Genomic DNA, 16,528 nt, shown 5'->3' on the forward strand with positions numbered 1-16,528 from the left:
GTCTATAAAAAGGAAAGGCCCAAAAAATAACATATTAAAAAATATTATCTTTCCAATTTACATATGGCATAATCACCCAACTCCTCCTTTTTCTTTCCTTTTTTTTTGGAGGACTGCACATAAGTGCACTTCTGTAGCCTGTGCTTTGTTGGAGTTTATCCATTCTCTATACGTAGACAAAGAGTGGGCACGTAGCAGGATCATCCTTGAATTAAGATCCATCTTTCTGTTAGGATTTTTCTAATCATCCCTCAAAGATCCAAGGCAGATGGCCAAACAAAGTGATGTAACCAGACTGAAAAAGGCTTTCACCAATAAAATGGTCAAGAAACACCATCTCCATTTGTTGCAGAGCTCCACTAGTCTGGAGAAACTGTAAGCAGAGCAGCCATCTCAAAAACTCATAGCTGATCAGACCTAGAGTGGACAGACAAAATCTGGCAGGATCCAGATACTGCTCATCACTGGGCCTAATGGGATATTTGGTTAAGTACGCTGGTGCCAGCATCATCCTGTCATGTGTAAAATAACAACTAAAGGTATCTGAAAGCTTTGGCTATCATTTGTGTGGCTACTGAAAATGACAGACTTCTCCTTGCATTCTGTTGTCTTCTTTGATCAGATGTTGAGCCTTGAAATGCTTTGACCTGTGAAACAGAAAACAACAACAACAAAACTATTAAAAATTCTAGTTACACTAGCTGGATTTTATTATAGCTTGTGCTTGATTGTAACTGGACATTGCAAAGGGCTGCAGGTCTAGCTTTTAAACAACCGTTGCTCTTGATTTCTGTTCATTTGGTGTCTTTTTGTGTTTGAACACCAAAATAACCTTCTGGGGAGAATAGAGAATGATGACAGGGCAAGTTGACCGCTGCTGTTACATCAACAAGAAATCAAACCCTTGCCCACTAGTATAATCTTCACGTGCTTCATCCGAAGCACACTTTCTGTGTACTCACTACCTAATTTATAGCCAAAGTATTCACTCACTGTCTCTGTACTGTTTCGCTAGCTTAGCTTAGCTCGTAGCCGACTCGTTAGCACCATGGCTACTTCACCTGTCCCTCCTGCACTTTCTTGCTCATTGTGTCAGATGTTTAGTTACTCCTCGGCCTCCTTTAGCAGTAATGATATCTGTAACAAATGTAGCATATTTGCAGCTCTGGAGGCCAGGATTACTGAATTGGAGACTCGGCTTCGCACCCTTCATTCACCCGTAGCTAGCCAGGCCCCTGTAGCTGGTGCAGCCGAAGATAGCGTAGGCCCCGCTAGCTGTTCCCCGGCAGACCCCAAGCAGCTGGGGAAAGAGGGCGGCTGGGTCACGGTGAGGAGGAAGCATAGTCCTAAACAGAAGCCCCAGGTACACCACCAACCCGTTCATGTGTCTAACCGTTTTTCCCCACTCGGTGACACACCCGCTGGGGGTCAAACTCTGGTAATTGGTGATTCTGTTCTCAGACATGTGAAGCTAGAGACACCGGCAACCATAGTCAATTGTCTTCCAGGGGCCAGAGCAGGCGACATTGAAGGAAATTTAAAACTGCTGGCTAAGGGTAAACGTAAATTCAGTAAAATCATAATTCACGTCGGCAGTAATGACACCCGGTTACGCCAATCGGAGGTCACTAAAATCAATATTGAATCGATGTGCAACTTTGCTAAAACAATGTCGGACTCTGTAGTTTTCTCTGGTCCCCTCCCCAATCAGACCAGGAGTGACATGTTTAGCCGCATGTTCTCCTTAAATTGCTGGCTGTCTGAGTGGTGTCCCAGAAACGATGTGGGCTTCATAGATAATTGGCAAACCTTCTGGAGGAAACCTGGTCTTGTTAGGAGAGACGGCATCCATCCCACTTTGGATGGAGCAGCTCTCATTTCTAGAAATATGGACAAATTTATTAAACCCCCAAAATATGACTATCCAGAGTTGGGACCAGGAAGCAGAGTTGCAGTCTTACACGCCTCTCTGCAGCTTCTCTCCTCCTGCTACCCCCCCAAAAACCCATCTCCATAGAGACTGTGTCAGCTTCCAAAAAGACAAAAAACAAACTAAAAACCAGCAACAAACAACTTAAACATAAACAATCAAAAAGAAAGAACAATACAGTATCCACATCTGAACCAAAGAGTAAAACAGTGAAATGTGGATTATTAAATATTAGGTCTCTCTCCTCCAAGTCTCTGTTAGTACATGACTTAATAATTGATCAACAAATTGATTTACTCTGCCTTACAGAAACCTGGTTGCAGCAGGATGATTATGTTAGTTTAAATGAATCAACACCCCCGAGTCATTCTAACTACCAGAAACCTCGAAGCACAGGCCGAGGGGGCGGTGTGGCAGCAATTTTTCACACCAGCCTATTAATTAATGAAAGACCAAGACAGACTTTTAATTCATTTGAAAGCCTGATGCTTAACATTGTCCACCCCAGCTGTGAAACTCAGAAACCAGTCTTACTTGTTATCATCTATCGTCCACCTGGGCCTTACACAGAGTTTCTGTCTGATTTCTCAGACTTTATATCTAATTTAGTTCTGAGCTCAAATAAAATAATTATTGTGGGTGATTTTAACATCCATGTAGATGCTAAAAATGACAGCCTCAACATGGCATTTAGTCTGTTATTAGACTCAATTGGCTTCTCTCAAAATGTAAAAGAACCCACCCACCACTTTAATCACACTCTAGATCTTGTTTTAACATATGGCATAGAAACTGAACATTTAACAGTGTTTCCTGAAAACCCTCTCCTGTCTGATCATTTCCTGATAACATTTACATTTACAATAATTGATTACACAGCGGTGGAGAGTAGATTTTATCAAAGTAGATGTCTTTCTGAAAGCGCTGTAACTAAGTTTAAGAATATAATCCACCCACTGTTATCATCTTCAATGCCCTGTACCAACACAGAGCAGAGCAGCTATCTGAACGCTACCCCAACAGAGGTCGATTATCTTGTTAATAATTTCACCTCCTCACTACGTACGACTCTGGATACTGTAGCTCCAGTGAAAACTAAGGTCTCTAATCAGAAGTACCTGACTCCGTGGTATAATTCTCAAACACGTACCCTAAAGCAGATGACTCGTAATCTGGAGAGGAAATGGCGTGTCACAAATTTAGAGGATCATCATTTAGCCTGGAGAAATAGTTTGCTGCTTTATAAGAAAGCCCTCCGCAAAGCCAGAACATCTTACTATTCATCACTGATTGAAGAAAATAAGAACAACCCCAGGTTTCTCTTCAGCTCTGTAGCCAGGCTGACAAAGAGTCAGAGCTCTGTTGAGACAACCATCCCTTTAACGTTAACTAGTAATGACTTCATGAACTTCTTCACAAATAAAATTTTTATCATTAGAGAAAAAATTACCAGTAATCATCCCACAGATGTAATATTATCTACAGCTACTCTTAGTACCATTGATGTTAATTTAGACTCTTTTTCTCCAATTGATCTTTCTGAGTTAACTTCAATAATTACTTCCTCCAAACCATCAACGTGTCTTTTAGACCCCATTCCTACAAAACTGCTCAAAGAAGTCCTGCCATTAATTAATTCTTCGATCTTAAATATGATCAACCTATCTCTAATGGTCGGCTATGTACCACAGGCCTTCAAGCTGGCTGTAGTTAAACCTTTACTCAAAAAGCCATCTCTAGACCCAGCAGTCTTAGCTAATTATAGGCCAATCTCCAACCTTCCTTTCATATCAAACATCCTTGAAAGAGTAGTTGTCAAACAGCTAACAGATCATCTGCAGAGGAATGGTTTATTTGAAGAGTTTCAGTCAGGTTTCAGAGCTCATCACAGCACAGAAACAGCTTTAGTGAAGGTTACAAATGATCTTCTTATGGCCTCTGACAGTGGACTCATCTCTGTGCTTGTCCTGCTAGACCTCAGTGCAGCGTTCGATACTGTTGACCATAATATCCTATTAGAGCGATTAGAACATGCTGTAGGTATTACAGGTACTGCACTGCAGTGGTTTGTATCATATCTATCTAATAGACTCCAATTTGTGCATGTAAATGGAGAGTCCTCTTCACACACTGAGGTTAATTATGGAGTTCCACAGGGTTCAGTGCTAGGACCAATTCTGTTTACATTATACATGCTTCCCTTAGGCAGCATCATTAGAAGACATAGCATACATTTTCACTGCTATGCAGATGACACCCAGCTCTATCTGTCCATGAAGCCAGATAACACACACCAATTAGTTAAACTGCAGGAATGTCTTAAAGACATAAAGACCTGGATGGCCGCTAACTTTCTGCTTCTTAATTCAGATAAAACTGAGGTTATTGTACTCGGCCCTGAAAATCTTAGAAATATGGTATCTAACCAGATTCATACTCTGGATGGTATTACCTTGGCCTCCAGTAACGCTGTGAGGAACCTTGGAGTCATTTTTGACCAGGACATGTCCTTCAACGCACATATTAAACAAATATGTAAGACTGCTTTCTTCCATTTGCGCAACATCTCTAAAATTAGAAATATCCTGTCTCAGAGTGACGCTGAAAAACTAGTTCATGCATTTATTACTTCCAGGCTGGACTACTGTAATTCATTATTATCAGGAAGTCCAAAAAACTCACTGAAAAGCCTTCAGCTAATCCAAAATGCTGCAGCAAGAGTCCTGACAGGGACTAGAAGGAGAGAGCATATTTCTCCTGTTTTGGCTTCCCTTCATTGGCTTCCTGTTAAGTCCAGAATTGAATTCAAAATCCTGCTCCTCACATACAAGGTCTTAAATAATCAGGCCCCATCTTATCTTAATGACCTTGTAGTACCATATCACCCTATTAGAGCACTTCGCTCTCACTCTGCAGGCCTACTTGTTGTTCCTAGAGTATTTAAAAGTAGAATGGGAGGCAGAGCCTTCAGTTTTCAGGCCCCTCTTCTGTGGAACCAGCTTCCAGTTTGGATTCGGGAGACAGACACTATCTCTACTTTTAAGATTAGGCTTAAAACTTTCCTTTTTGCTAAAGCATATAGTTAGGGCTGGACCAGGTGACCCTGAATCCTCCCTTAGTTATGCTGCAATAGACGTAGGCTGCCGGGGGATTCCCATGATGCATTGAGTTTTTCCTTTCCAGTCACCTTTCTCACTCACTATGTATTAATAGACCTCTCTGCATTGAATCATATCTGTTATTAACCTCTGTCTCTCTTCCACAGCATGTCTTTTATCCTGTCTTCCTTCTCTCACCCCAACCGGTCGCAGCAGATGGCCCCGCCCCTCCCTGAGCCTGGTTCTGCCGGAGGTTTCTTCCTGTTAAAAGGGAGTTTTTCCTTCCCACTGTCGCCAAAGTGCTTGCTCATAGGGGGTCATATGATTGTTGGGTTTTTCTCTGTATCTATGAAGCGCCTTGAGGCGACTTTTGTTGTGATTTGGCGCTATATAAATAAAATTGAATTGAATTGAATTGAATTTCTCATCATTTTTGTCTCTTCCCTCTCCAATGTGCCTGAAGTGGAAGAAGTGAGTTTTTAAAATGCAGGTTATGTAGATAGAGGCACATACTGAGACCTGAATCAAATTATGAGCAGGAACACACAGAGGGAAATTAACAAACTGTAGAAGGGTTACAAAAATAGCTGGAAGTTTAAAAGTAGCACTTTGACATATATCTGTATTGCCTTCTGTGCAACAGTAAAGGGGTCTGTGTTGTGTCATTGACCCATTCAGTGAAGTGAATTAGCAGATGTGGCCCGAAAGTTGTTTTTTTTTAAAGTGTTGTCTTTAGGGCCTCTTAAAATGAGAACAAGTCTTAATTGTGATAACAGTACATTCAGTTCAGTTTAATATGGTTTTATCATGGCCTCCAGATGATATTGTAAGTTAAAGACACTATAATAATACAGAGAAAACTTCAACAATTAGATCATCCCATACGAGCAAGCAAATTGGTGACAGTGGGGAGGAAAAACTCCCCTTTTAACAGGAAGAAACCTCCAGCTGAACAAGACTCAGGGAGGGACAGCCGTTTGATGTGGAGAGGGAGTCTGGACAAAAGAAACAGTCAGAGATTAAATCCTGAAATGAGCTAAAATGAGTCCCACAAATGAGTGAAAGTTAGCATGCTAAGTGACAATGGCAGCTCTGGAAAACATTCATATATACCTACCTAACGATCAGGTGGCTGATCGTTAGGTAGGTATTCAGTTTTCAGGTTTTGGATAGGTAATTTTTAGAGTGTAAATTTATACTGTTTTAAGCTTATGAACATAAACGGTGGTCATCAACTTTCAGCTCGACTCACTGGGGCCATCTTACACCAGGACAGTTTTCATAACCCTCCTGATCTCCCACCGCTGGCGCTGCTCTGTTTGCCTAGTGACTGTGCAGTTGTGCTTCAGCTGCCTACATAGGTTGAGCCTTCTCCTTTCTTTGTGTACAAAGTTGCCCAAGGATAAATTCCCTGAACAAAAATCATGAGGAAGTTTCCCCCTTTCTTTCTGTTCCTACTTCTTCTTCCTGCAGTGAATATGGTCTTATAAAACACAGCAACGCAATAACACCACAGATAGAAACTTAATTAATGTACACATTGCAGAATTAATCAACAGGTATTGCCTCAAGTCTATTCTCTCACTTTTTATACCTACATAAAGCACCCAGAGGAACGCACATCCCACAGTTTTATTCCACTCTGTGTTCTGCCAAAGTCACAGTCAAATTGAAATCAACTATCCACACAGAGGAGGAATATCTCCAGCTTTATGGAGTCGTAATGCGGTAGGGGTACTGTATAAATAATCTGTGCACAGAAACACTTCCAGCTGTTAAACAATATGCCCTTTGCCGTTTTTCTTTTCCTCTCCTCCTTTTGAGTGTGCAGGGCTTTGAGCGTGAAAGCAGGCAGGGGGTTTTGTATGGAGAAATTGTTTTGTTTAAATATTTGCCTTTTGTAACACCTCCAGATTGTTGCACTTTATGCTGTTTGGTATTACAGAGTGGAGCTGGAACATTGCCTGTATCAAACGGTGCTATTAAGGTTCAGGTCATAATGTGAAATTGAAATCCCAGAGTCTGTTTACAGTTAGGCCTTTTGAAGCATTCCAGTGTAATCTGTCCCTGCTTTTGATATAAAGATAGAGTATTGATATAAATGAAGGGAATTCTGCCTTTGTTTTTAAAACCATACCTGTGGCTTTTGATTGATGGATGGAAACGCTATGGTAGATTGAGATAATAAAGACTTGCTTAAAACCTCACTCTGAGGTTATAGTTTCCCCCACTGTATCAACATAGTCAGAAAGGTGAAACACGGAGTGCAAAGCCTCATCCCCACTGGGCTACCATGAATTGTTATTTGTGAACAAGGGATGATAAAATAAACCCAGGTCTTTTTTTTTTTCAGGGACATCCTCGTTGCCTTTGGCCAGGTTGAGTAGGGAGCAGCTTTCACGCTCCATTGACTGATCCTTACAGGAAGTGGGGGGGTAAAAGGAGTTCCTTCACCACAGATCCTCAGCATGTACCTTGACTACATGCTGAGCCCATATCAAAGGGGGCACTCTGTCCGTAGCCTGGGGGAGAGAGAGTCTGCTGTTTGGGTCTAGAGAGACATGGGCAATAGGACAGCTTGTCACACTTGTGCATATGCCTGCATTTTACACACTGCACGTTGCTGCTGTCTTGCTTGGGTTGCAAAGTAGCGACACCACAAAAAAAGAAAGAAAGAAAAGGAGACCGTATGCAGAGGGGTTGCATTTATATTAAGGTCCGAACTATCAACCACAATGACATGAACTCTAACCAGTTCTCACTAACAGTGCAGTGAGAATTCTTAAATTTTGGCTTCTGAAAATTGTTCTTGCATGAGGAGTAAAAAATGCATCCAAAATATATCTCCCGCCCATTCTGACCACATCTTGTTGCCGTCTGTAGACCAAACCAGTTTAAGCCTGCGCACGTGCTACGTGTTGCAGTGTTGACTTTCATTGTTCATGAGGAAAAATCTTGCCTCGTTCATAGACAAAATCTGCATCCACGGGGCAAGATTTACAATACTTGAAGTCACTGATGAACACCTAGACACAAAGCAAAGACGTCTTTGCTTTGTAAATGTGATACTTGAAAGGACTATTAGTTCAAGTTCTAGTCACCAGCAATGCACATTTTGGCAGCATGCTGGTAAGTATTTCACGTAGAAGTAGGAAAACGATTTAGTTTTTATGAGATTTTTAAAGTATATCTGCATTTGTAAATACGATCAGGACGTCTTGACCTTGATGTTCGTTATTGGCTGTTCCTGTCAGAGCATCAGCATGCAGGCTAGCTGATGGGTTGCCTGTTCGGGGTTTAAGGGGGATTTAACACTGGAAAAGCTGAAGGCCCTCAGTGCATGAACTTATATGCATGTTTTTTATGCTTGTGTTTCAGTTGGTAGTGACTGCAGACCATCAGATGAAGAGCCTTCAGTTTCGGAGCATTGCCCCCAAGGCCCCGGCTGTGGTGCCCTCTCCTTCCCCTGCGGTCCAGTCCTGTCAGCCCTCATCTGCTCTGCCTGAGGCTACCACTGCCTCAAGCCCCAAGTCCATCATTGTGCCCACCCAAAACTATGCACTCATGCAAATAGCAGGTCAAGATGGCACATTCTCCCTGGTGGCGCTCCCACCTTCTGTTTCTTCTCAGTCGCCGCAGCATCAGAAGAACCTTAAACTACCCATTCCCAGATACCAGCCAATGAGGAGCAAGGGGACCACAGATAAGGTCAAATCTCCTCCACTACCTGCCAGGGTGAAAACAGCCTCCAGAGTTTCTGACTTAGCACAGACCAAATCAGTGGGTTGTGGAGCATCAACAGCTATTAAGAAGAATCTACAAGAGACCAAGCACACAAAGGAAACCCTAGTGCCCAAAGAAGAGCCTTCAGAGCAGCTAATTCTAATAGACCCAGCCTCCTCTGACATCTCTGTTACTGCTCTTCTACCAGATAATGCTGTCCTCTACCCGGGTTCTCAGTTGGAGCGAGTACCAGATGGCTCAGAACGACCTACCACCACTGGTCTCATTCAGAACCTGCAGTGCCCCCCTGCTTCCATCAAAAGCTCCCAGAGCAAATCACCGGAGGACAATAAGACTACAGTGAGAGTGTGCCAATCTAAGCTGGCTGCAGCCCAGACCCAGGGCAGTATCACTGTCCTTTCTCCAGCTATCTTCAGTAAAGCAGTCCAGATTATCCCATCCCCACCTAAGGGGAAATTACCCATTTTGCCCTACTCTAAAATGAAGAGCACCCTCATCCCAGCTGCCAAGCTCAATAATTTATCTCCAGAAAAGAAAAGTTTACCTGGCCTGAAAGGACTCACCAGCCCTTTAGATTCTACATCCAAGTCCCACGACACAGCTGAAACCTTGAGTCACAACCGGGTGCCTAACTCCAGTCTAGAGCCTCAGGCCCAGCCCACATTAATGCCTGTTGTAGGAACACTCCAGAAGCCACCTGGCAAGAAGAGAGGAAGGAAGAGAAAAACAATGGAAGACATCTTAGCTTTTGAAGCCCGCAAGAAAAGGTCTTTATCCTTCTTCCGTAGAAGGGTCCCGGAGAAACAGCCGGCAGTTGTTCCAGGATCCAAACAAAAGGAAGTTGATATTTCAAAAAAATACCGCAGCATTCGACCCAAGCCCATGTTGGTGATGGAGACAGTTCCCCAGTTGGTTAGTCTGCCTGCTATTACGCCAGATGGCCAAGAACAGGAGCTCATACTTGGTCATCAGCTCTCCACCTCTACCACAACAAAAGCATTGGACTGTCCACCTCAGCCAACCCCGGTAACCCTCCACCTCAGAGGGGGCTCCCATCCTAGAGTGTTCATAGGAAGCCGACCGCCCCACCGCTGCCCCACCTGCAGCCGCTGCTTCAAATTCAAGCATCACCTTCAGAGCCACATGAACAGTCACGCCAACAATCGGCCGCACATCTGCCCCATCTGCCGCAAGACGTATGCTCACTCAAGCAGCCTGAGCACCCACAAGAAGCTTCATCACTCTGAGGTACGGCCACGTCGTTCTCTATCCTGCGAGTTCTGCGAAAAGGCCTTTGGATATGTTGGGGTATACTTCAGTCATCTGAGAGAGGTCCATAAGGTGGTGCTAACCGTGGAGCCGTCAGTCAGTCATCATGAGGAAGACGTGCTTGTAGAGGGGTAAGATTATTAGCGATTGAGATAACTAATGAATATATGCTGCAACCTCATTTTTGATCTTTAACTTCTAGCAAGGTGAATTAAACAGCCAAAGATACTGACTGACTGCACCTTATTCCTTTTATTTCTCTGCAGGGGCAGCTTGCCGGAACCATCAGATGAACAGGATTGTGAAGATCCTGTGGAGCTGCAGATCAAATGTGGCCGCTGTCAGGCAATCACTCCCACCTTTGCAGACATGAAGATGCATTTGCGATATGTGCACGGGGAGGAGGTCCACATTCAACTCTGTGAGGGCCAACCCCCAAGGGGAGGCCGTGAGGCCGAGAACGAACTGGTAAAGCACGCTGCCCACTACTGGCGACAGTTAAATGAGAAGCGCAATCTGGTCAAGTGTGGAAGCTGCGACGAAGAATTCTTTTCTTTCTCCAAGCTTAAGAAGCACATCATGTCCCACCACCGAGGAAGGGAAGGAGATGACAGCGGGGTCCTCCCATCACCAGAAAGCAGCGGAGGCCTCGGCATTCTTGCCACAGGTGCAGTTTTTAACTGTGTGCTTTGCAGTGAGGTGCTAGACACTAAAGAGCTGGTCATGGAGCACTGGAGGTGTCACCACCACTGTGAGCGTCCGAGCCTGCTGTGGGATGCCCTGAGCTCATACTCTGGCCAGGAAGAGGGCGAGGCCGACCGGGATCTGGAAACTCCCGCTCCAAGCCCGCGTTAGCCGACTGGCCCTTTGGGTTGGCGTGGGCTCCTCCTCATACACACTCAGTTCTAACAATCAGCAGCACAGGGATAGAGATGTTCTCTTATAGCACTAGTTTCATCTTTCACCACTGGAGAAATCTGACCTTGTGCAAAAGAGGAAAAACAGTAAAGATAAAATCAAGCCTGTGGTGAAAAGTGATCTTTGTGTTAAGATTTGCAAGAGATGCTCTCGCTAGGTCAGAGAATCCAGTTTTATACACAATATCATTTTTCATGTTATTTTGATTGCACTGTTCTGTTTTTGGACTTTGTTTTGTTTGGAAGTATGTATTTAATATCTCGTTGGAAATGCAAATGATTATTTTCTATCTATTGTTTATTTAAAAGTTATTAGAGGTCATCCATGACCCAACTGAAATAGTCGAGGGGTCATTTCACCCTTTAATATATCTAGCCATGCAGATAAGATCAGATTTTCTTATCTTTTTCTTTTTTTTTAAAACGTGCCGAACCAAAACGAAAAGTGACACCACACACGATCAAATGTTTAAAAGCAAAACATTTTTTTGTAGCCAGATCATCCTTTCCATGTAACACCAGGCACATTTTTCAGAGGACAAAAGTTTAGCAGTCAACTGCTGTAGCTCCAAGTTTGTTGTTCATAAGTCACAATAGCTCCTGCAGCTTCCTACTCATTATTTCCCATTCATTTTGCTATTTTTATGAGCAAAACATTACTGTGGATATGTAAAATGTGAGCACAAACTAATTCTAGTCACCTCCATTTATCAGATAGAGTCAGACATCTTAAAGATGACTCAAGCTACCAGGTCTGCATGGCTAGATACTACAACAGAGCATTGAGGAGATCATTTTATTCGGGGACGGCTGAATTAAAAGTAGTTCATTGGGTACCATCTCAGTGGCTGACAATTTAACCACTGGCCTTTGCGTCATAACAGTTTAAAAGTGTTCTGTAACTGTACAATCCTCAGTGTAGTATTGCTCGTGTAACAGAGTCCGATTAAGGGCGGTATTGGGGTTCATTATCCACCTGGACCCATGAAGGAACACTTTTCTTAACCAGCACCCAAGTGACATCCTTGTGGCCTTCTGAGAAAAAAAAATAAACGGAAAAAAATGTTGGTGTTCATGCGTAACGTGACTTATCATTGGTATGGTCCTCAGTAAGCCGAGTTCTATCTTCTTGACTTGTCGATTAATGCCTATATGTGTATTCTGTGATATGCCAAGGGTCTATTCACACTTGTGATTGTAGAAGTGAGGTTTGCATTGAAGCTTTTTCAACCACTGACAGAATACCATCGGTTTAGTAAATACGCAAAGGAAAACCATTGAATCGCCTACCTGTTGTTGCCAGCTCATGTACGCACCTGTGGAATTGTGTGCACCTAGACTCTGAATAGAGTTAATATAAACTGTTGTCAAGTCCAGAAAATATGCTATTTTATACTATATAGATTATTAAAGAGGTCTCTGAGAATATTTATGCTTGTTATTGGTCCTTAAAGAACCAGCACTGAGACATTTGTTGTGTTTGCTTCTTTTTTGGGGGTGGGGGTGCTTAAATGTCTTGCTCTTGGTTGGGGGGCACAGTAGCTCTGTTAACGTCTGTCTGTCTGTATCTTTCATATGAAGAAGAAAAGAAAAAAATCACAGGGTCAAGTGAATGTACCTGAATCTTTTAAGACCTACCAAAAGTATATATATGCTACATAGACTTATTCTATAGATAGAATATATAGATATAATGAGAATAAATATATATATATATATATTTACATAGAGTAACTAGTGAATCAGCTGCTTTGTTCTGTCAGTGAAGGAGGGGAAACAAGATGCATATATCATTGCCAGCACTGGCAACAAAAAGCCATGTAGAGCTGTCCTTATGTGTCTGACACAAACAGGGGACTGAATGAAGGCCAAAGCACTGAGAGAGTAATCTGATGTGTCTGGGTGTTCATCAGTGACTTGTTCTTCGCTTTCAAGCCCTCAACGCAAACCAGGAAGTGGCAGGCTTAAGGGTCAGTCTCTTCTCTCCTCAGATACGTGCGTGTATGACTGTCAGCAAAAGTCAGAAAGTGAAAAATCTCACATTAGGCGATGTAATGTGTTTGGCTCACATGATATGTTGGCTGTCAGAAACAAAAAAAATAACAAAAGACTGAAAGTGTTCGTGCTTGTGGCTGTTTATGTACCTGAAGAACCTGATGTTTATGAGAATAAAGATATGCTTTGTTCAGGACACTGTGTGTGTGTGTGTGGATGTTTTTTTTCTTCTTCTTTTTTTAACTAAAGAGTCAGTAACTCAGGAAAAGTTAAAGTTCAGAATGCTAAACTTGTAGGAAGCATAGACTGTATTTGAAAACAATGGACAGAGCCGCCATTATGCCACCCACTGTGAAGGTTTAACATTAGCTCTTTACAATAATGGGGCTGGGGCTTGCTGGGCCTTGTTTAAGATGGGACATGGTCACTGCTCCCGTCTGGACGCTTCTGCCCCTCCCTGGGATTGGGGTTCTTGTTGTTTCTGAGGTGCGTGGCTGGATGTTCTAGTGTGGTCATTGGCCCGCTCCCCTGGTGGCTTGGGTTGGCCACTAGGGGAGTGTCGGGTTCCTGGTGCAGTACTTGGCGATACATTGTGCATTTCTATTTGTTTCCATCAACCATTTCTAGCTTGTTTCTCTTGCCTGTCTTGCCTTAGACATCTTCATACTATTCCACTTACAATGTAATATCAAAATGAACACAAAAAGAAACGAATAAATAAACATAAAAGCTGAACAAGAGGAGCCTGTAGAGATTCTGTGCGGCTGTTCTTGCAAAAGCAAAATGTGTTCGGCACCAAAATGCATTCAGATCACAGTTCTGATTGCAAAAGCTTCCACACAGGACAGGATTTATTAAAAAGAAGTTTGCATTACTTCATTTATGTAATGACGCTGAGTGGTTGGGTGTGGCTGATACATAACTTGCATTATTTATATCAATAAAGAATAACAATCACTAATAATCATTAGTTATTATTAATCTCTGACTGTCTTCCACACAAGGTTATTATCGTTAACGAAAACTAACGAAATGACGAAAACTAGAAGTGAAAAAACATTTTCGTTAACGGAAATAAAAATAAAAACGAGACTTTACGAAAAAAGGAAAACTAACTAAAACTGTAATGAGTGTTCACAAAACTAACTAAAATTAACTGAATTTATAGCAAAAATGTGTTTAGTTTTCGTTGATGTGTGTGTGTCATACAATAGTCAAGGGTGAAAATGAAGTTTAGTTTCCAGATTTATTTCTTGCTGTCTCATTATGCCAGCAGGTGGCAGTACGTTAGTCGAGTCGTCTGTGTTGCTGCTCCGTCCTCGCGCAGAATCATGTCAGGAAAAGTCGGGAGAAAGCGCCAGAGTCCAATTTGGGATTACTTTGAATATGACTGTGTTTTGGATAAAGCAAGTGTCTTGTAGTGGAAAGAGACAAATTATGAGGGACATTTCTAAAGGGAAAAAAATCCCACAAACCTTAAAGTGCACTTGAAAAGCTCACACAAGAAGGCTAATCTAGCTTACCTTGAGAAGGTAAGGGAGCACACTCAACCCTCATCCCCAGAAACAGAAGCTAACCCCAGGCAAGGCAGCGTGATGCATCCCGAGACAACAGGACTGGGATATCTACACAACTGTGTGAGTCAATTGCCTTCAAAAAGTATCAATTCACTTGAACCAAAATTACGAACACCCGGTGCTGCAAGAGTTAATAGTCTCATTGGGGCCAAGATATACATTTTATAGTTGCCTGGTATCAATGGTTGTTCATCTGCCTTTATTTATTTATTTATTTATTTAAAGAACCCATAGGTGGGAATGTGAGTTGTCTGTCTCTGCGTGTTAGTCCTGCGACAGACAGGCGACCTGTCCAGGGTGCAGGGTATGGTAGCTGGAATAGCAACATACCCAAGGATAAGCAGAAGAGAATGACTGATATGATGAAACTGGGATTTTGTTACACTTAATTATTGCAAACAAAACTAAAACTATAACTGAAACTAATCAAAACTAAACTGAAACTAAGGTTTTTTTTAAAAAAAATAAAAACTAAACTAAACTAGCAAACAATTGGTAAAAACTAATTAAAACTGATATAAAATTGAAAATCTGAAGTCAAAACTAAATAAAAATAAAAACTAATGAAAATTGCAAAACTATTAAAACCCTGCTTCCACACCATGTCTCTTGTCCCGTCTCCCTCCAATCACCCTCAAACAGTCATAGCTGACAGTTCATCCCTGAGTCTGGTTCTGCTGGAGGTTCTTCCTGTTAAAAAGGAGTTTTTCCTTCCCACTGTCGCCAAGTGCTTGCTCATAAGCGGTCATCTGATCATTGGGGTTTTCTCTGTATTATTGCAGGGTCTTTACCTTACAATGTATAAATAAAACTGAATTGAATTGAAAAGCTCTAAACCCTGACATGATTACCGGGGTTATCATTGAAAACAGAACCCAAAATCTCAGCTTTAGAAAGGTCATGATTGATTTTGTTTGAAACCACTTGTTTGGAAAAGACATTGTTCATTTTGCTAAGCTCCTACCTCTGGCACCTCACCAGCAGCCGGCTGCACGTGAAAGACATCGGCACTGGTGACAAGATAGTCATGCATGACACGGGCTCAGTGCTCAGAACTGCCATCGATATGCTAACGTGCTGTTTTGCATGCATGTTTACTATTGTCACAATCTTACATGTGTTGACATGCTAATATTTGCTAATTAGCACTAATCCCAAACTAAAACTGACACTGATGGGAATGTCAAAAGTTTTGCAAAGATGATCACATAAATAATGAAACTGATTTTAATTGCCTGAAACCATTCTGCAGGAATGCACTGGAGCAAAAACAGAAGAGAGGCATTGCAGGATTCTCACCAGAAGAGATTTAGACAATGACATTAATTGATATTTCTCTTTGGAAATGTGCACGTATGTATGGATATAAAGGTCAAGTAAAGTGGGTTACCCAAAAGGCGTTTGTGAGCCTGCATATGCCTTACCTCAGTGCTCCTCCCCTCCCAGCAGACTCTCCATCTGTCTGTTTTAGAGTCTTGATGTACTCTACAGATACATGTGTGCAAACGCTTCTAGCTTTTGGACTTCCAGTCATGAGTATTGATCTCCATCTTTTACCCCTTTGCCTGCTTTGTTAGACGACAAATTCACACACAACACAGAGATGCTGACGTTATAGTAGTTTCCATGCTGTCAGGCTCAAACTGTCTCTGATGTGTCCTGGGACCTAGCCATGCTACCCATTGCCACACCGGTGTGGAATGCAGGTCCTGGGCTCTAATTGATTCGGCCGCTACGAACTCAAACAAACAACACAAAACAACGACAGCCTCTGTCAGGTTTTGTATTGGTGCCTCAACTTCTCCAAACTGCTTTACAAGCACTTGACTTCAGGTGGATTTCAGCCTGATAGAGCTGCGACATTGCTACATTATCGTCACCATCGCACCACATCGCAGGCGCAGATAAAAAGGAAAGCGCTGTACGCTGATGCATATTTCCCTTTAATCAAACGCACACCACAGCCATCACGCCGCACTCCCACCTCACTGTGGCTCT

General features: G+C 42.5%; 1 protein-coding gene across 2 annotated transcripts in view; it reads left to right on the top strand.

Annotated features, from left to right (window-relative positions):
* The window catches only part of znf438 (zinc finger protein 438), a 54,245-nt gene extending 41,091 nt beyond the window's left edge, over nt 1–13,154 (top strand). For both annotated transcript variants that reach the window (XM_084938794.1, XM_084938795.1), the window contains 2 exons: nt 8,407–10,172; nt 10,308–13,154. In XM_084938794.1, the coding sequence (XP_084794920.1) occupies nt 8,431–10,172; nt 10,308–10,896 (2,331 nt within the window). In that variant the 5' untranslated portion in view covers nt 8,407–8,430 and the 3' untranslated portion in view covers nt 10,897–13,154. The remainder of the gene's footprint in view (nt 1–8,406; nt 10,173–10,307) is intronic.
* Nucleotides 13,155–16,528: the final 3,374 nt, after the last annotated feature.

This window comes from Perissodus microlepis, chromosome 9, assembly GCF_051167445.1.
Source record: "Perissodus microlepis isolate ML-2025 ecotype Zambia chromosome 9, ASM5116744v1, whole genome shotgun sequence".
NCBI classification, from domain to species: domain Eukaryota; kingdom Metazoa; phylum Chordata; class Actinopteri; order Cichliformes; family Cichlidae; genus Perissodus; species Perissodus microlepis.